Here is an 18,788-nt window from a genome sequence, read left to right on the forward strand (position 1 = left end):
TCATTGACAAGATCAGTCTCTCCAGTATTTTTATATATATATATATATACCTTATATATATATAAATGTATCGTTTATAAGATGATAGGGTACTATTTTGTATACTATTCTTAATAGACACTTTATCTAACATCATCTCTAACAAAACGTATATATATATACCATCACAACCACATGGGTTGTATGTCAACAATATTCGACAAGAAAGAAGCCACCAATGAACCCTATTAACCCCCCCAAAAACAGATCAAAAACAGAATAATCATATGTATTTATCAATTGTCAGAATCTTCAGTGGTAAACTGGCCCTGGAAATGGGTACTTCATCAAGTAATCAACTGATTGTAGTTAACGTAATTCCTAGGTCATCCAGCCACCACAAGTCATCCAGCTACCCACCAAATTTTCACGCATTTAATTACATGTTACTATTCAAACCATCACCATGCCACTAAAAGCATGTTAATTAACTTGAAACTTGGTAGAGCAAGAGGATAGGATCTAGCTTGCTATCCAAGCCTTTAAAAATGGCGAAATTCTAAGTATTTATCATACAGCTATTATTTATAACGTGCCTTGATCTACCTTAACTAATTACCTATATAGTCACTAATATTAAGTAGAACTCTACAACCATAATCTCCAGCTATCTAAAATCTAGAAGGATACTTTATTAGAATAGATTATATCTAGAGATAAGCATGAAGTTGCTCCTAGACCAATATATATAGTAGAAATAGCTTATATCTTGCTTTAATCAGGTAGTTTAACTACCTAACTACTAATTAGAAAAAACTAGGCAACAAATTTTATTGCACGCCATGATTTAATTAAAAGTTAATTTACAAGAAAATATAATTACTAACAAGCTAAATATAAAGATTTAAAGGCATTAAACTAATAGTTTAATTAATTACAAGCTACCTGATTACAATATAGTATTACTAATAAAGATATTTATAATTTTAATAAAACTAGCTTTGCAATAGGTCTAATAGCAACTACTAGAGTAATTGCTAGATCTAGTATGCCTGGAAGACCTTATCTTATCTAACCAGGTAATTAAGAATAGGTTACTACTATTAAATATATTAATATAAGAGGTTGGAATTTACCTTTATATATTATTTTTAAAGGAAAACTGTCACGGCGCGAAGCCGTAGTACCTATCTAGTTAGATTCTGCCTTGACTGTCCGCCCTTATTCCTGTATTTAAGCCACATTATCCTTGATCCTGTTATAGCTCTTTAAGCTATGTCCTATTTATTACCTAATACCTACTATTCTACTGTTCTATCTAGTTAGCTCCTAGTTAATAAATATCTAAATCTAACTCTACTTCCTGATATTATATAGCTCCTCTCTATTAGGAGTTAATTACTGCTGTTATGCCTGCCTTGCTACCCATGCTATCTAAAGGTATAGAAACCCTCCTGTATAATACCCTTAATAAATTAAGATAATATATTACCAAGATATACTAGTTCTTTACTATTATTATAGAAGAATTCTATAAATTATTTATCTTATACTCTACTATTACTAATCTTCTTGACTATATTTAATAGAAAAATAATATAATTAAGTACTAGAAGATATAAGCTAAAGAAATCTAATAAGAGCTATTTAAAGTACTTACTTAGAATAGTATGCCTTCTTAATTATTATCTCCTTCTAAAAAAGATACTAATATTACTACTCCCTTTATTATTACTACTACTCTTACTATATCTATTTCTATTACTTAAACTTTTAAATAATTTCCTAATCTTAATAAGTTTAATAGCTAATAAAGTAACTTAAGATACTTTACTTCTTAAATCTACTAGAAAATAACTATAAACCTTAATTATTTCTTAACCTTAAATAGTAGAATAGCTTATATAACTAATTATCTTAAAGAAACTTTATATGCCTAAATCTTATTATATATTTAAGATAGAATCTATAAATTAAGTAATTATACTAAGATTTTAGAAATCCTAGAAAAAGTTTTTAGAGATCTAAATCTAAAAGCTAATATTTATACTAACTTGTTTTACCTCTAATAAATTTACTATAAGTTTAATATCTTTTTTACTAAATTCTAATATCTTATATTAGAAGAAAATATAAATAAAGATATCTTACCTATAATTCTAGAATAGGCTATTAGCTAAGAACTTTAAAAAATATTAATATACTTTAAGGCCTTATTATAATATTATAACTTTATTAATTACTTATAAAATCTAGAAAATTACTACTATTATTATATAAGTACTATCCTACCCTTATCTATAAAGAATTTCTAGCCTCTTTAACCTATTTTAAAGCTAACTCCTGCTACCTAAATTCCTGTAGTCCCTGTTAATTCTATTATTACTACTACTCCTACTAAAGATCTAATAGACCTGTCTATTACTTATTACCCTAATTATTAAATTTAATGCCTGTGTTACCACTATGGCGGCACTAACTACCTAGTAGGTAGCTGCCTGTACCCTGACTAAAGACCAACCAGCCATACCTCTATATTTACTGCTAAACTAGACCTGTATTCCTTATTAACTAGAACCCTGCCTGCTAAATACCCTGTGTCCCCTAAATTAGAAAATAGAGTGTCCCTAATCTAAGTTATGATTAGGGATACCTCTAGTACTCCCTCTACCTATTAAAGGCTGCGATAGCTGGAATAATAGTAGAGAAAGAAAGTTATTAATCTAAATTAATAATTTTACTTATTAATCTAGAGACCCTTAATAAGATTCTATTAATCTTTACTATAATTAATTCTAGAGCTAAGGATAAATATTTTATAGATTATAATTAGGCTATAAATAATTAACTAAAAATATTATTATTAAAGAATCCTATCCTACTAAAAGAATTTAATAGTACTCTAGTAAAATCTAGTAATATTACTTATTTTATTTATTTAACTTAAAAAATCTATAATTATATTAAAAAGGATATTACTTTTCTTATAACCTAACTTATATACTTTTCTATTATTTTTAGCTTACCTTAGTTAAAGACTTATAATCTCTAGATTAGATTTATTAATTATATTATTTTATTTAAAAGCCCTTATTATAGGAAGCACTATAATATGCTTTTAAAGCTTATAAAGATTTTAATATTATATAATATATTACTAAAAATTTCTCTCTAATGCCTTAACCCCTGCCCTAAATCTCTAAAGAACTAAGATATTACTAGAGTTTTAGTTACTGCCTGTATTATATATACCTACCATGGATACTAGATATTTACTACTATTATTACTAATATTAAAGCCACTTTAAACCCTATTATTATTACTAAATCTAAGCTGCAAGAGTAACTACCCCCTAAGTTTATTAAGTTCTATAATATATTCTTACTAAAGAAGGCCAAGCACCTGCTACTCTACTAATCTAATAATTATAAGATTAAACTACTACCTAAAAAAATCCTATTTTTTAGAAACCTATATAATATATTCCAAGATAAACTAAAAATTCTAAAGAAATAAATTAAAAAAAATTTAAGAAAAGATTTTATTTACCCTAGTTCCTCTTCTACTATGTCTCCTATCCTATTTATAAAGAAACCTAGAGGAGGCCTGTAATTTTATATAGACTACTAAGCCCTAAATATAATTATTATAAAAGATTATTACCTGCTACTACTAATAAAAAAGATACTAAATAACTTAAAAAGGATAAAATATTTCTTAAAAATTAATATTATTTCTACTTTTAATAATCTATAGATTAAAAAAGGATAAGAATATCTTACTATCTTTTAAACTTAATTAGGTCTATTTAAATTCTTAATAATATTATTTAGGCTTACTAGAGCTCTAGTATTATTTTAGAGATTTATTAATAAAGCCTTATATAATTATCTAGATATCTTTTATACTATATATCTAGATAATATTCTAATTTATAGCTAAATCTATACTAAATATATCTATTATATTTAATAAGTATTAGAATACCTATAAGTAATAGGACTTTATACTAAATTTAGTAAATATAAATTCTTTATATATAAGATAAAGTTCCTAGAACTAATTATAAGTAAAGATAGCTTCTAAATAGACTCTAATAAAGTAAAAATAATTATTAAGTAAAAAATACTAACCTATCTAACTAATATTTAAGCCTTTATTAACTTTAGGAACTTTTACTACTAATTTATCTATAATTTTTTAAAAATTATTAGACTATTAGTTAACCTAATTAAGAAGGATATTAACTTTAACTAGATACTTATTTATTAAGAAATATTTAAATAATTAAAAGCTATTTTTATAAATACTCTAATACTAAAATTTTTTAACTAGTTAAAAAATATAATTCTAGAAACTAATATCTCTAATTATATATTTACTAAAATACTATTTTAATATAATAATAAAAATATATTATACCTTATTATATTTTTCTCTAAAAAATATTCTATAATAAAATATAATTATAAGATTTATAATAAAAAATTATTAACTATTATTTATTATTTTAAAGAATAGTATTCTAAATTAGAAGGGACTTTATTATTTATAAAGGTTATTATAAATTACTAGAACCTAGAGTATTTTATATTAACTAAGTTATTAAATTATTAACAAGCCTGCTAGTCTAAATTTCTATTAAGATTTAACTTCTAAATATATTACTACTCTAAGAAGTTAGGTATTAAGCTTAATATACTAATCAAGAGGTTAGAGGACCTGCTTAAGGAAGGGAATAAATAATTTCTTTACTAGAGCTAGACTATCCTAAAATCTAAAAACCTACTACCTAAGATTATTACTAATTTAAAATTAAATATTAATAATTAATACTAAGTATACTTTATTAAATAACCTACTACTAATAAACTAATCTCCTTACTACTAATACTATAATTACTATTTAATAAAGCTTATTTATAAGATAAGAAGCTCTAGTCTATTTTAAATATCTTAAAGAATAGTTTACTAAGATATCCTAATATTATATTAACTAATTATAAATATATTAGTCTATACCTAAGATACTAAGACTAACTTTACATGCCTAATTATAATAAAATAAAAGCTAAAATATTAAAACTTTATTATAAAAATCCTGCTACTAGATATTCTAGAAGAACTAAGATATATAAACTAATATTATATAAATACTTTTAGCCTGGGATTTATAAGTATATTAACTAATAAATCTAGAACTATTATCTTTATTACTAAATTACTCCTTTTTAAGAAGTAAAGTAAGGAGTATTAAGATCTTTACTAATTTCTAAATATACCTGGTAAGATATAAATATAGACTTTATTATATACTTATTACTAAGTAATAACTATAATACTATTCTAGTTATAATTAATTATCTAATAAAGATAAAGTACTTCCTCCCCTATACTAGAATAATTAATATTAAAGGAGTAGTTAATCTATATCTTAAATATATTTAAAAGCTCTATAATATTCCTAAAATAATTATATTAGATTATAAAGTCTAGTTTATTACTACCTTCTAGAAATATCTAATATCCTGCTTAAAGATTTATAACCTATTATTTATTACTTATTACTCTAAGATTAATAGCTAAATTAAATATATTAATACTATCTTAGGATAATACTTATAAGTATATATATTATACCTATAAGATAATTAGTCTAAATAGCTATTAATAGTTAAGTTTACTATTAATTTTATTTACTCCAAGTTTATAAGAGTATTATTATTTATAACTAATTATAGATTCTACTTAATATTAAGATTTAAACTAAGCTATCCTATTATTTACTTTATTAAAAAAGATACTAAGAAGTTTACTAATATTATATATAAGATTTATAAGTTTATTTATATTAAGATCTTGTCTATTTAAGCCTATTATAAAGTATAAGCTAATTATTAAAGGTAACCTATATATTACTATACTATAGGGCAAGAAGTTTAGCTAGATACCTGTAATATCTAAATACTTTACCTGTAGAAGAAATTAGATTAGAAGAACTTTAGGCTATACTATATTAAGAGAATTATTAGCCTGTATACTTATAAACTTAAACTACCTAAAAGTATAAGAATCTATTCTATATTTAATATATCTTTACTCTACCCTACTACTAATAACCCTTTACCTAGTTAATATCCTGATTTACTACTACCTATTAAAGTAGAAGAATTAGAAGAATAAAAAGTTAAAGAAGTCCTTAATTCCTAATAAGTTTATTAAAGCTATAACAAACCTAAGCTATAATATACTATTAAGTAAATTAGATATAACAAGCTAATTAAAGAGCCTGCTAAATATCTAGAGAATGCCTACTAACTAGTAAATAATTATTACCTCTATTACCCTGAGAAACCCTGGCTGATTCCTTCCTAGTCTTAACAGAGCTCAACCCTAAGGAGGGGGGTACTATCACAGCGCGAAGCTATAGTACCTATCTAGTTAGATTCTGCCTTGACTGTCCACCCTTATTCCTGTATTTAAGCCATATTATCCTTGATCCTGTTGTAGCTCTTCGAGCTATGTCCTGTCTATTACCTGACACCTACTATTCTGCTGTTCTGTCTGGTTAGCTCCTAGTCAATGAATATCTGAATCCGACTCTGCCCCCTGACAAAAACGCCATATTAAAGGATAGTTTGAAGAAAACCTTTTACTATTAGATTAGAGGATTAAAGTTAGTACTAATAGCTAGACTATAGATGAAATAGGTCTTTAATAACTTTAAAAAGTCTTTATCCTATCCTTTATAGGCCATATAGTTAGAAAATATTAATTACTAGTTCTAAATAGTTATGGAAGTTATCTAATACCTGCTTTTAATAAGATATGCAATAATAATAATATTATTGCTATCTATATACTACCCCATTCATCCCATCTTCTACAACTATTGGATGTTGGTTATTTTAGACTATTAAAACATGCATATAGGGGCTTAATAGAGGCAAAGACCTGACTAGAATCTAATCATATTAATAAACTAGACTTCCTAAAGATCTATCTAGAGGCTTACCAGAAGGTCTTTATACCTTAAAATATTTAAAATAGCTTTACTATAGCTGGAATACTACTATGGGATCCTTACTGGATTCTTACTAAATTAAATATCTTATCTATACTTACCCCTTCTAGAAGTTATAGAGAATCTACCAGCTCTTTTATTATTATAACCCCTTATATTATTTACTAGTTACATAAAAAGGCATCTTCTATTAAGAAAACTCTTTAAATTTAATCTGAAAGTCCTTCTTCGCCTTCTAAGATAATATCTAGAGTAGTATTTAACCAGTTAGTTAAAGGATATAAAGTTGCTATTTATAATATAACTTTAATAGAAGCTGAAATTCACAAACTCCAGTCGGAAAATATAAAGGAGAAGTAAAAAAGAAATCAATCTAAATACTAGATAATCTCTAATAAAAGTATTTTAGTACAGGAAGCAAGAGATCTAATTTTATTATAAAATAGGCAAAATAATAGGTCTACTAGTGAAAATATTGACCCAGCATTAGTTAGAATACTATCTTTAGAAGGTTCAAAACGCGCTCCACCAACATGCTCTAATTATAATATTTAAGATTATACTAGAATTAGATATCCTACATGTCTAAATAATTAGAATTAATAGAAATATACATATTTTGGTAGTTAGGGATAGCTTCAAGTTTTTCAATGATTGGTAGAATTTGGTGGGTGGCTGGATAACTTGTGGTGGCTGGATGACCTAGGAATTACGTTATGAAAAGTTGATGACATAAACATTTGGCCGCCGATCCCGGAAATTTCTTGTCTCCACTGAAAGAAACCATTCACATTGTGTGCCATATTTTGGTTCATCCTTCTCTGTGATTCTTTGCAACGTCGACTCTGTCTGTGCGAATTACAAATTATATCGGGGTGCACGTCTAATCAGGGACCTGACAATGTCCGACAGAAACTCTGTAAATGGCGCGACAACACCAATTTCCTCCAAGCTGAGCAACTTGGCCTTGACCGAGTTCTCCGGTACCCCCACCCCAACATCGGAGTGGGATGAAGGCAAGGAACTGGAATCCCCCCCGCCTTCTTGGGATATCCCAGATGCCTTTCTTCTGCCAAATGGATACCCAGACGTGAGAGATTTGATCTGCCTTCCTTTAAACCTTGATCGCTAATCTGGTGCTCATGAGAACAGTACCTGCGTTTGATCCTGACCTCCCGTGTCTACGACGTGACTCACGAGTCTCCCCTCCACCATGCTGTGAACCTAAGCAATCGCATGGAATGCCGAGTGCTCCTCAAGCGAGAGGACCTGCTCCCTGTGTTCAGTTTTAAGCTTCGCGGGGCCTATAACAAAATGGCTCACTTGACCCCCGAGCAGCGGTGGAAAGGTGTTATTGCATGCTCCGCAGGTGAGACTTCTCCCATGTTCCGCAACGATTCCATGAGGTAGATAGAGTCTCATGGGTTGCTACAGGAAATCACGCCCAAGGTGTCGCCTATTCTGCGCGCAAATTGAAGATCCCCGCAACCATCGTTATGCCCTCCGGCACCCCTGCTATCAAACACTTGAACGTCGCCCGCCTCGGTGGTAGCGTGGTTCTCCACGGGAACGATTTCGATGCCGCCAAAGAAGAGGCTTACCGACTGGAGAAACAGCATGGACTAACCAGCATCCCTCCTTTTGATGACCCGTATGTGATCGCCGGGCAAGGAACCATTGGAATGGAAATTCTGCGACAGGCGAATCTGGAAAAGCTGGAGGCCGTGTTCTGTGCGGTTGGTGGAGGAGGCCTTATCTCCGGTATCGGTGTCTACCTGAAGCGCATTGCACCACATGTGAAAGTGGTTGGGGTGGAAACCCATGATGCAAACGCGATGGCCCAGTCCTTGGGTGCGGGCTCTCGCGTCCAGCTGAGTGAAGTCGGTCTTTTTGCGGATGGCGCAGCGGTCAAGTCCGTCGGCGCGGAATGCTACCGCGTTGCTCGCGAGGTAGTGGACGAAATCATCCAGGTTTCCACCGATGAGACTTGTGCCGCCATTAAGGATGCATTTGAGGATACACGGTCTGTCATTGAGCCTGCGGGGGCTTTGGCTCTTGCGGGTCTCAAGAAGTACGTTGCGATGTATCCTAGCCCCGATACGACCCGTGAACTGGTTGCAGTTACATCTGGAGCCAACATGGACTTTGATCGTCTGCGCTTTGTTGCGGAGCGTGCTGCTCTAGGGGAGCGAAAGGAAGCCCTCCTGAGCGTGAAAATCCCTGAAAGGCCCGGCGCCTTTGCAAAGCTGGTCGAGGTTGTTCTCCCTCACGCAGTGACTGCATTCAACTACCGGTATGCCGACGACCAGTCTGCCGACGTCCTCATGGGGATCTCACTCTCTGCATCGACTGGTCGGGAGGATCTTGCGAAGACTATGGCTGAGTTGGAGAAGGATGGCATGGCTCCTAGAGATCTTAGTGATGATGAGCTTGCGAAACGACATGTTCGCTTTTTGGTTGGCGGACGCAGCGACGTGAAGGACGAGCGCTTATTTATGTTCGAGTTCCCGGAGCGACCTGGTGCGCTGGCGAAGTTCTTGAGAACGCTACGCCCTAATCAGAACATCTCGCTCTTCCACTACCGGAACTACGGTGGAGACGTGGGTAAGGTCCTTGCGGGAATCCAGTGCCCCGAATCCGAGAAGGAGGACCTAGAGGCATTCTTGGAGGACCTTGGGTACCCGTTCAACGAGGAGACCGAGTCCGAGACCTATAAAACCTTTCTTCGTCGTTGACAAATTATAGAAAAGCCTTGTTTTTTTTTTTTTTTTTTTTTTTCGAGCCGTGCAATTTCCAAATGGACAGAGCAAGTTCTTTGGCGTTTTGGACTGGACATAGGGCGGGGTTTTCTCCTTCACTTCTTGTATGTTTTGATGCAATCATAGATAGAGAGTAATCAAATTAATATTATCATCAATATTATCATCAATATTATGAACGGGGATTTTTGTTCCATCCCACGTTGTATTCCTCACCAATAAATAGCTCCGTGTCTCCGGAGTCGGCGATACAGAAACTCCGGATATCATTTCGTCCCGCGCCGAATTCCCCCCCAAAAAAGACTCTCCTGGTTTGGCTCTGCAACAACCCCATCTTGCTGCCGGAAACCATCTGTTTACTCCTCGCCAGGCATTCCTGGGACTCTTTCCATCCACCATGGTATCTCTTCGCTCCGTTTTCGGTTCCTCGACCGCCCTCCTGCGCCAATTCCTTCCCCGTCCCTCCGTATCCGGTACCTTCATCTCGCGATCGTTCTCGCAACTCCCACGATTCACCCTGAGCAACGGTCTCCGTCTTCTGCGATCTGGAAGTCGCTCCGACCCCCAAGTCGGCGTTGTTGGTAGTGTAGGATCCGTGGCGAGACAGCTGGAACAGATCCGCGGGATGAAGACAAGGTCATCAGTGAAGCGTCTATGTGATGGGTGCAAGGTGCGTGTGTGCGTGTGTGAATTGAATGCAATTTGGATATATATCCTTGAGAATATTGTTCCGCAAGGTGTAGTAGTTTCATGGATAGAGAATCAAAAGCTGATCTGGAATAAATTTTAGCCTGTCCGGAGAAAGAACAGAGTGTATATCATCTGGTTAGTGCATCCTTTTTTTTGGGGGGGGGTCTCCGTGATACGCGGTTATAGTCGTGATTGAGGCTGAATCATAGAACTGCTTATAGCTCAAAGAACCCGAAACACAAGCAACGCCAGGGCAAATAGATACATAAGAGTGATTGTTCCTCTGATCAGCAAATCGGGGAGAGCCTTGGTTTATTTCGACATTCGCATACTTGGACATTTTCTATGGTTCAAATGGGACATGACCAACGGGTTGGTTGCGGCGCTTATGTTGTACGTTGTATTATTTGTATGTAAATTAGACCCAAGCTTTGAAATGTTTTCTTTCTCTCCATTCATGCGATTCTGCCTTGTGTCGCATCGTAGCGGCTGTCTTGGTATATAGCTGACCTGAGTTTTGAGAGCGATTCCATTAAGGGCCACGGACTCATCAGGTGAATTGAAATTGGTTGCGCATATATATGGTGACCATTGCACATCTATGTTGCCTTACGACCCAGCCAAAGAGCTCTAGGGGACATGCCACTGAATGAAAGAAACCTGGGCTCTGAACATCGAGCCTGGCAGGTCGACAGTCGTCTCCTCATAGCCTCGACAACTGGTGAGTCTCCCTCAGCGTTTCCTTTCCAGATTCGTTGAAATTTATTCATGGTCATTAGGCTTCGTGGGAACAATTGAATAGGTGTCTTGAGGTCAGGATTTGGTGATATAGTCATATCATCAGAGTCTTTCAAAGTGTATAGTTACATAAATTAATTTCATTATTAGGGATGATGACCTCATGACTGAAGAGGTCCACCCATTCCGCCAAAGGTGACACTCTTAATCACAAGGAACTCGTCAATTCCATACCTGCTGCCCTCTCGGCCGAATCCACTTTGCTTGACGCCACCGAATCTGATGAGATAAAATTAGCGCTGGGGAGTGTGACAATGGGGATCAAGATGAGGGTAAACTGACGGAGAAGCGACATCACTGATGAGACCGGTGTTGACGCCGACCATACCAACCTCCAAAGCCTCAGCGACACGGAAGATACGCTGGACGTTGCCGCTGAAGAAGTACCCGGCCAGACCAACCTCTGCCTTGTTCGCTAGTTCGACAACTTCCTTCTCGGTCTCGAAGGGGAACAATCCGGCCACGGGACCGAATGTCTCTTCTGAGGCAATTTTCATGTCCTTGGTCATTTCAGCCAGAATGGTAAGGTCGTAGAAATTAGGTCCAAGAGAGGAGAGTCTTTGGCCGCCGGTCATAAGCTTGGCACCCTTGGAAACGGCGTCCTGAACATGCTCGTCGACCTTCTCAATGGCGCGGTCGTGGATCACGGGGCCGTGAGTGATACCTGCCTCAAAACCGGCACCAACCTTGAAATCCTTAACCTTGGCAACAAAGCGCTTGACGAACTCATCGTAGATACCCTTCTGCACAAAAATACGGTTGGCACAGACACAGGTTTGGCCGGAGCTTCGGAACTTAGAGGCCACGGCGCCTGCTACGGCGGCATCAAGGTCCTCGACATCATCGAAGACGATGAACGGAGCGTTTCCACCGAGTTCCCAAGATACCTTCTTAATTGTCGATGAAGCTTGCTTCATGAGCAACCTTCCAACATTGGTGGAGCCGGTGAAAGAGACTTTGCGCACATCGGGGTGCGTGGTGATGACCTCGCCAATTTCGGGAGTGTTATTCAAAGCAGTGACGAAATTGACCACGCCCTTGGGGATGCCCGCGCGGTGAGCCAGCTCTGCTAAGGCGTTGGCAGTGAATGGGGTCTCTCCTGGAGTTTTTGTAACCACAGTACAACCTGCAGCGAGAGCAGGGCCAATCTTTCGTGTGATCATAGCTGCGGGGAAGTTCCAAGGGGTAATAAAACCACAGACACCAACAGGTTGTTTCAGAGTCATTACTCGGTTTTCAGCCACAGACGCTGGGATAGTATCGCCGTACACTCGGGGAGCCTCTTCACTGAACCACTCAAAGAAGTTCGCGGCATAGTTTACCTCGCCCTTTGCATCGGCGAGCGGCTTTCCATTCTCCCATGTGATTAACGTAGCCAAATCCTCGGCATTGTCCATCATTAGTTGGTACCATCGTCGCAACATCCGAGCTCGCTCCCGGGCGAGGGTTGTGCGGAATTTGGGAAATGCCTCTGTGGCAGCTTGGATGGCTTTCTCGGTATCTCTAGCACTGAATTCGGGGCATGTTCCGATGAGTTGCCCGGTGGCAGGATCTGTAAAAGTACCCCATCGAGATTAGAATCCATGCCTACTAATCCCTCGTATTTGCCTTGCCGCCCATCACCGGAAACAATAATAATGCTTACCGCGAACCTCGAAGGCTTTTCCCGACTCCGCGTCAACCCACTCGCCATTGACGTAAGCCTTTTGAATAAAGAGCGACTTATCTTTCAGCTGTTTGATATCCTGTCGTGAGCTAAAGTCTTTAGAGAATAATTGAGCGGAGAGTTGCGCACCGGAGGCACTGTGTAGCCGGCTGTGTAGAGCCGCTTGGGGTAGATAGGCGGAGGGACGGAGAAGGGATATCGCGGTCGCGATCGCAACAACTGCTTCGACACAGGACGGATGATTCTCTCCATGTTTGCTGAGAGTAGGTCGTTCTTGTCAGCTCTGAAGAAGATCAGAAAGACTGCGAATGGTTGATTCGGCTTGCTGCTTTTTATGAATTCCAACCGTACCGAGAAGATTGACTCGACTGGTGGATCCAACGGCAGAGCTTGGACGGCGCTATCCAAGAGAAGGAGAGACTTAGCAAGGGACCTAAGCACCAATCCAATTCCTCGCTACCTGGTGGCCAAATCTTCGGTTTCGTGGAAGGTTGAGGCCGTCGACCTCGGCGGCGGGGAGATGTTACACCACGTGACCATACGTCATCCGGTGGCCAAAGCTTTCTGAGCCACTATTGGGTAGAGTCGCCGGAGCTGGACCGAATCATAGATATAATTGGTCCCGGACACCGAGATCGATTGGAAGGGAACTCGGGTCCTCAGGCGCCAACTCGAGGCGTTGTACGGAGTAGAAGTAGAAGTACACCAGAAGTTCTTTTCATTACGAGATATCATTATTTACCCTAGGTACAGAGTACTCTATCTGTCATTGCTAGTTCTTAGATACTCTTCCTGGGTGCATGGTTTTCATGTGCTGGTTGAGATTCCACTGTCGTAAAAACCCATGTTTCGATCGAGCGCAGGTTTTTATGGGACAAACAAAGCGACCACGAGCAAGAGCAATGGAATCATGCGCCATGTTCCCGTCATCAACAGGCTTAGATAACGGTTGAGCATGCGGCACATTTTCTCCTGAAGCGGAAAGAGAGCATGGCCATTCATTTGCGTCTGAATTCTTTCCCGGAAATTTCGATTTCCTTTCGGCCACATTTTCATCGGCAAGTTCGGGCGTAGCGGCCTCGTCGAATAGCGCAACGCATCTCTGGGTAGTGCGCATGATGACAGCGGGTGGTAAGCCTACTCGAGACGCAATGGCTAACATGTCTTTCCAGTCAAAAAGACGCGGACCCGAATTGCTGTCGGCGGAAACGGAGCGTGAGCCTGCGGCAGTTGACGTACGGTCACTGGAGAACCGGGAACTGCGCGACTTGGCAGTAGGTGATGATGACGATTGCCGTGCGCGCTTCCTTCCCCTAGAGCGGTCTCTATCAGGGTACCGCGTTGTGTTTCTGGTTATTGAAGACGACAAGCTTTCGGTATCAGTTCCTACTTCACCTTCCGAGCTGGCCCGGCTCGACCTGGATGTGCCCATCCCCATAGGCAATGAGGACCTCGAGGCTAGGCTCTCACTATCAGAATCATTTTCACTGTTTGAACTATTTTCTGGCACGTCTGAATCTTCCTGTGCATAGTGAATTCCCACGAGAAGTTCTTCAACTTGGGCAATTATATTTCGAGCGAGTGGCCGCAACTGGTGTCGTGAAATATCATCATCCGCTTGGACGACTGGACGTTGGGGCACGGTAATATACTCTGAGTTTTTCCTCAGCCGTATCTCTGTACTGGAATCATCATCAGTATCCGAGCCGGAAGTACTTGATCCAGATACGGAGGGGTTGTCTTTCAGAACTGCGCGCAGAAGAGCTCTGTCATTATGGATGATCCTTGCAATGTCGCTTGCTGACTGTTCATCTGCGTAAGAAGTTTCGTCGCTAGTATCCGATTCGGCATATTCCGCATTGCTGGAAGGGGTTGGAGAGGATGAGCTCCTGGATCGAAAATTTTCTTTGGCTGTCCTCAGCATGGATGTTATAATGGATTCCTCTAGTTCTGCACCCGGGTGTGGATCTGGGTTCATTCTAAAGATGAACATGTCGTCTTTTGTCCTTCGAAAGTGTTCGTTTGGACGCGGAACTTCATCGCCGGGCATTGGCCACGCGGCCCATTCTTCTATGCTGTCAAGAGATCTGGATGCGTCGGATTCATACTCTTCTGACGCAGCATCGGTTGGTTTGTCCTTCTTTGGCTGGATTTCATCAGTGGCTCCCACGCTTGCCCTTTTCTCGAGCTGAATGATATGGGCGTGGTATAGTTGGGCTGCTAAGTCTCCCGCGTAGGCCTCCTCTAATTCTCCAACTATCCTTCGATCTTCTCTTGTTAGTTTTAGCCACGTCTTTGCGGGACGGTGGAACCTATTGGGGCGTTGCTGGGGAGGGGAGGACGAGTCTTCTGGGTACCCTCGGGTTTTGCTAGTGGCCGATACGCGTCTGGTTTCTGTAAGTGAACCGTAATTGGAGCCATCATGGCCGTTCAAAGATCCAGGGGTGTCTTCATCACTTGATATGTACGTTGGATCTTTGTCAGATTCGTCTTCTTCAATGCGTTGACCAAAGTTGGGAAACATGTCAGAGTAATGATCGTGTGCCCCACGACCAGCGGGGTCCTGGGGGCTAGGACCGCCGAACTGTGAGACCAGCGGGTGAGCTGATCTAGAAAGACTGCGGCGAGAAGGACCGTCAACCGTTGGAGAGGACATGTTTTCTATTGGGAGTGGGTGTAGCCCCGAAGAGTAGAAAATCCTTGAAGACCGTTAAACGTCAAAGAGTGAAAAAGAGCATATAGATGGTTCGAACAGTTGACGAGAAGATGTGTTCATTGGTATTCTAGAAGAGGTCAGCAAACGCGCACCAGGCCCAAGACCAAAGACCAGATTGACGTACCGTCCGAGGGGTCGTATATCTATTGGCGAACGGCGCTATTTCAACAAGGCAAAAATAGAGGGCCATTCCAAATTCCAAGAGAACCAAGGCACAACCAAAGATTACAGACTGCACTGAGTAAGAGCGAAGTCTGCGGGAGCTCTCATCCGTGTACTTGGAGAGCTCTCAAGGACCCAGCTGACGGTCTAGTGTTATCATATTCAGAGAAGCCACTTGCTTGACTCTCTCTGACCTCTCGTACGGCTATTTTGCAAGGACAATACTGACAAGGACGAAATGGAGAAGATACCTGGTAGGCAAGAGAGTTTGGGACTTGAGGATATTTTGTGCTATAAATACCACGTGACTATATTTGCCTCAGGCACACTTGTTAACTGGTCTTGATCATTGAGTCGACATTGCACTATAACTAACTAGTTAATTGGTGTGTATACCAGAGTATTGGTTAGTTCACTTCCTTAAAGAAAGGATTAGACTTGAGTAAATAGAGTCTGGCCGCTTCATCTTTTCTATTCCAGTGCTAGAAGAATACACGGCCCAGTGGTACATACATACCTGAGACTCTCTATATTTCCCTGGGTTAAATGAAAGAAGTAATTGGGGAGATAAACTGCAAGAGAGCTGGAGGAATATCTTCAGGTGAAGAAGTGGAATAGAGAAGGTATGTGGGTTTAAATTACACGGTCTATATAAAACAATTGCAAACTATCAAAGACGCCGAACTGCCGATGGTGTCCAAATCCCATCCAGATATCATTGCATCACTAACAGAGCTAACTTTTCTTGTTCTAATTTATTTCCCAGCACCTTTTTCAATCTTTCTGCGCTTGGACCTCAGCTTCGCCGCTTCTTCTGACTGCTTCTTATTAGAGTACATCATCTTCTCCAGCAGCTTACGCTTCTTCCGGCTCATCATCATCTTCTGTCTCTCCAGCTCCTCTTCTTCCTGGCGTTTCTTAGAGGCGAGCTTCTTGGCTTGCGACTTCTTCTTGGTAGTTCCATCTGCGGCACCGCTGGATGAGAAAGGAAGACCAGCTGCCTCAGCCTCGAGTTCCTTCTGATGCTGGGTTCGAGCTGTTTCCTCTTCATCCTCTGATTCGGAACCGGCATCGGCTTCCTCAAAGCCTGCAAAGTCTTCTTGCTCTTCTCCATCGGTCTCGCTTTCGTCATCGTCGTCGGTGCCGGCAACATCCATGCCGCCATCCACAGACTCGTCCTCATCGTCCTCCGCTTCATCTGATTCGCTGTCCTTGGCCAAAGACGGCTTTTCCTCAACGGCCTCGTCCATCTCCTCGTCGCTATCTTCTTCCTCGGCGGCAATTTCGGCCTCACCTTCTTCCTCCTGTTCGGCCAAGCTGGCACGTGGATCGTAAGCACCCTTAGTAGGCTTCACCCATGGACTGAGGTGAGGCGGCAAAGTGGCACCCGGGCTGTACAGGTCGGCGCGAAGAAGTTTGCCTTCGTTGATGCAATCCCAGACCCACTGCGGTTGAACGTATGTTCTACCAGGAATACGAGTTCCGGGCCGGACTTTTGGGAAAGCTCCCTCGGTAGCGGCAGGAATAGCGGGCAGTGAAGATTCTGGCAGGGCGGGCCGGTCCACAATCTGATGAGTGATGCGCGGATCAGCTTCGTTATGTGTAAAGGCACCGTCCCCAAGAACAGCATCCCAGCCAATCCGTTTACAACCGAAGGAACGAAGGATGAATTCTATAGGAGCTTTGGGGGCTTCTCGAGAAATGTAGAATATGAACGGAGCAAAAAGCGACCCAGCTTCATCCCCGCTCAAGTCAGGCTGGGGGAGGGTATCGGCCTCAGGAGCGGTAGGCTCGAATTTATCGATCGCATCGGTAGAATCCTCGGTCGTTTCAGTGGTCTGTTCGCCCGCGGCCTGATCCAGGCCGGCTTTCTTGATCACCTTGTCAACCTTGTCTTGAACCTCTCGAGAAACCTCCTGGTTTAGCGCGTTGCCGGATTGCTTGCTGCCTGCCTCAATAGCCGTCGGGACATCTCCGATAGAGCGTCCTTCCAAGGTGAAGGCAGCCAGCTCCGCTCCGTTCTCATCGCTTCGGGTGTCAAACTTCGGGGGGTACCTGAGACCGATTGAGGAATACAACCGGAAGTTGACGAAGCCAAGAAGGGTCGTGTAAAACTCAACGAAAGTAGCCATAATGCGGTAATCAACGTCCCCGTTAACCCGTTGCACAAATCGGTAAGGAACCAACCACATAATGTCTTGCCCTTGAATGGTTGCCTGGTAGTAGATACCCTTAACGGAGAGGAACGACTTCCGCAGCGAGTTGGTTGTGATTAGATAGTGCTGGAATTCGTGGCACAGGCGTTGACACAGGGCGATAGTCTTGGGCGGGACATGGTTGGTGGAGGGGAGGTTCGCGAAGAGAAAGAGGAGCGACAATGCATCATCAAGATCTCTCAGGGCGTCGATAAAGGTAGGGTAACGCTCCTTGATGACATGGTCCAAAGTGAGTTTCGGGGCGTGGTTCTTCTCCAGGCGCGATGCATCGCTAACTTCTCCACGTCCAAGCGATCGGGCAATCTTTTTCGCGAGTGCCTTCTGATCGCGGAATTTCCGGAGCAACGGCTCATGTAGGAGGTACTGGATATCCTTGGTGTAATAGAACGTTGTATTGGGGGTGGAAGTCTTGGAAGCCTTCTTCTTACTACGAGGCTCACGAGGGTAGATGCCTGTTAAACTCTTTCATCAGCATTGCTGACCTGGGCCTGAACACATCTTGATCTCTATCAGCTTGCCGATGGGAAAAGACAAACCTTTGAAGATGCATAGTCGACGGAAGTCTGGCAAAGAAATCTGCAGTTTGCGCACGGCCTGCGTTCTGGTGATGTAGTTTTTGGCCTGACCGGAGGTACCTGGAGAGAAAGAAATTAGAAAAGACGTTTTCTGGAAAGCCGCCATAATCGCCTACCCTTCTTCTTAATTTTCGCCATGATTGTGACTGGAAATTGGGGGGTGAGAGTTGAATAGGGTGAGGAAGATGGAGAGAATTTCACA

The 18,788-nt window shown here is 40.1% G+C and overlaps 5 protein-coding genes across 5 annotated transcripts; 2 read left to right on the forward strand and 3 right to left on the reverse strand.

Moving 5' to 3' along the window:
* Positions 1 to 7,827: 7,827 nt before the first annotated feature.
* P175DRAFT_0501400 (threonine dehydratase, biosynthetic) lies at positions 7,828 to 9,779 on the forward strand. The gene is made up of 3 exons (XM_040897161.1): positions 7,828 to 8,094; positions 8,157 to 8,373; positions 8,439 to 9,779. Exons 1-3 carry the CDS (start codon positions 7,906 to 7,908, stop codon positions 9,737 to 9,739), a joined length of 1,707 nt encoding a protein of 568 aa, XP_040752159.1. The 5' UTR covers positions 7,828 to 7,905; the 3' UTR covers positions 9,740 to 9,779.
* Positions 9,780 to 10,160: 381 nt separating this feature from the next.
* Positions 10,161 to 10,714, forward strand: P175DRAFT_0437337 (50S ribosomal protein L36; the record flags this gene model as incomplete). The annotated part of the gene is made up of 3 exons (XM_040893851.1): positions 10,161 to 10,433; positions 10,554 to 10,588; positions 10,675 to 10,714. The coding sequence occupies 3 exons, from the start codon at positions 10,161 to 10,163 to the stop codon at positions 10,712 to 10,714; spliced, it is 348 nt and encodes a 115-aa protein (XP_040752160.1).
* A 486-nt stretch (positions 10,715 to 11,200) lies between these two features.
* On the reverse strand, positions 11,201 to 13,367 carry P175DRAFT_0501405 (NAD-dependent succinate-semialdehyde dehydrogenase). The gene is made up of 4 exons (XM_040897162.1): positions 13,047 to 13,367; positions 12,897 to 12,984; positions 11,534 to 12,803; positions 11,201 to 11,470 (listed from the first exon to the last, which is right to left on the reverse strand). The coding sequence occupies exons 1-4, from the start codon at positions 13,167 to 13,169 to the stop codon at positions 11,353 to 11,355; spliced, it is 1,599 nt and encodes a 532-aa protein (XP_040752161.1). The 5' UTR covers positions 13,170 to 13,367; the 3' UTR covers positions 11,201 to 11,352.
* Positions 13,368 to 13,617: 250 nt separating this feature from the next.
* P175DRAFT_0501406 (uncharacterized protein) lies at positions 13,618 to 15,707 on the reverse strand. Its single transcript, XM_040897163.1, has one exon. It carries the CDS (start codon positions 15,571 to 15,573, stop codon positions 13,690 to 13,692), a length of 1,884 nt encoding a protein of 627 aa, XP_040752162.1. The 5' UTR covers positions 15,574 to 15,707; the 3' UTR covers positions 13,618 to 13,689.
* A 731-nt stretch (positions 15,708 to 16,438) lies between these two features.
* On the reverse strand, positions 16,439 to 18,753 carry nop7 (mRNA-binding ribosome synthesis protein NOP7). Its single transcript, XM_040894678.1, has 3 exons — positions 18,703 to 18,753; positions 18,548 to 18,646; positions 16,439 to 18,463 (listed from the first exon to the last, which is right to left on the reverse strand). The coding sequence occupies exons 1-3, from the start codon at positions 18,722 to 18,724 to the stop codon at positions 16,551 to 16,553; spliced, it is 2,034 nt and encodes a 677-aa protein (XP_040752163.1). The 5' UTR covers positions 18,725 to 18,753; the 3' UTR covers positions 16,439 to 16,550.
* Positions 18,754 to 18,788: the final 35 nt, after the last annotated feature.

Source organism: Aspergillus ochraceoroseus, assembly GCF_002846915.1.
Source record: "Aspergillus ochraceoroseus IBT 24754 chromosome Unknown P175scaffold_4, whole genome shotgun sequence".
In the NCBI taxonomy this organism is placed as follows: Eukaryota; Fungi; Ascomycota; class Eurotiomycetes; order Eurotiales; family Aspergillaceae; genus Aspergillus; species Aspergillus ochraceoroseus.

Coding starts and splice junctions, on each gene's coding strand:
- P175DRAFT_0501400 (XM_040897161.1), top strand. CDS start 7,906: ATGTCCGACAGAAACTCTGTAAATGGCGCGACAACACCAATTTCCTCC. Junction 8,095..8,156: donor TGCCAAATGGATACCCAGAC/GTGAGAGATTTG, acceptor TCATGAGAACAG/TACCTGCGTTTGATCCTGAC. Junction 8,374..8,438: donor TGTTATTGCATGCTCCGCAG/GTGAGACTTCTC, acceptor GGGTTGCTACAG/GAAATCACGCCCAAGGTGTC.
- P175DRAFT_0501405 (XM_040897162.1), bottom strand. CDS start 13,169: ATGGAGAGAATCATCCGTCCTGTGTCGAAGCAGTTGTTGCGATCGCGA. Junction 12,985..13,046: donor CCGGCTACACAGTGCCTCCG/GTGCGCAACTCT, acceptor GATATCAAACAG/CTGAAAGATAAGTCGCTCTT. Junction 12,804..12,896: donor AAAAGCCTTCGAGGTTCGCG/GTAAGCATTATT, acceptor GTACTTTTACAG/ATCCTGCCACCGGGCAACTC.
- P175DRAFT_0501406 (XM_040897163.1), bottom strand. CDS start 15,573: ATGTCCTCTCCAACGGTTGACGGTCCTTCTCGCCGCAGTCTTTCTAGA.
- nop7 (XM_040894678.1), bottom strand. CDS start 18,724: ATGGCGAAAATTAAGAAGAAGG. Junction 18,647..18,702: donor GGCGAAAATTAAGAAGAAGG/GTAGGCGATTAT, acceptor CTTTCTCTCCAG/GTACCTCCGGTCAGGCCAAA. Junction 18,464..18,547: donor TCGACTATGCATCTTCAAAG/GTTTGTCTTTTC, acceptor AGAGTTTAACAG/GCATCTACCCTCGTGAGCCT.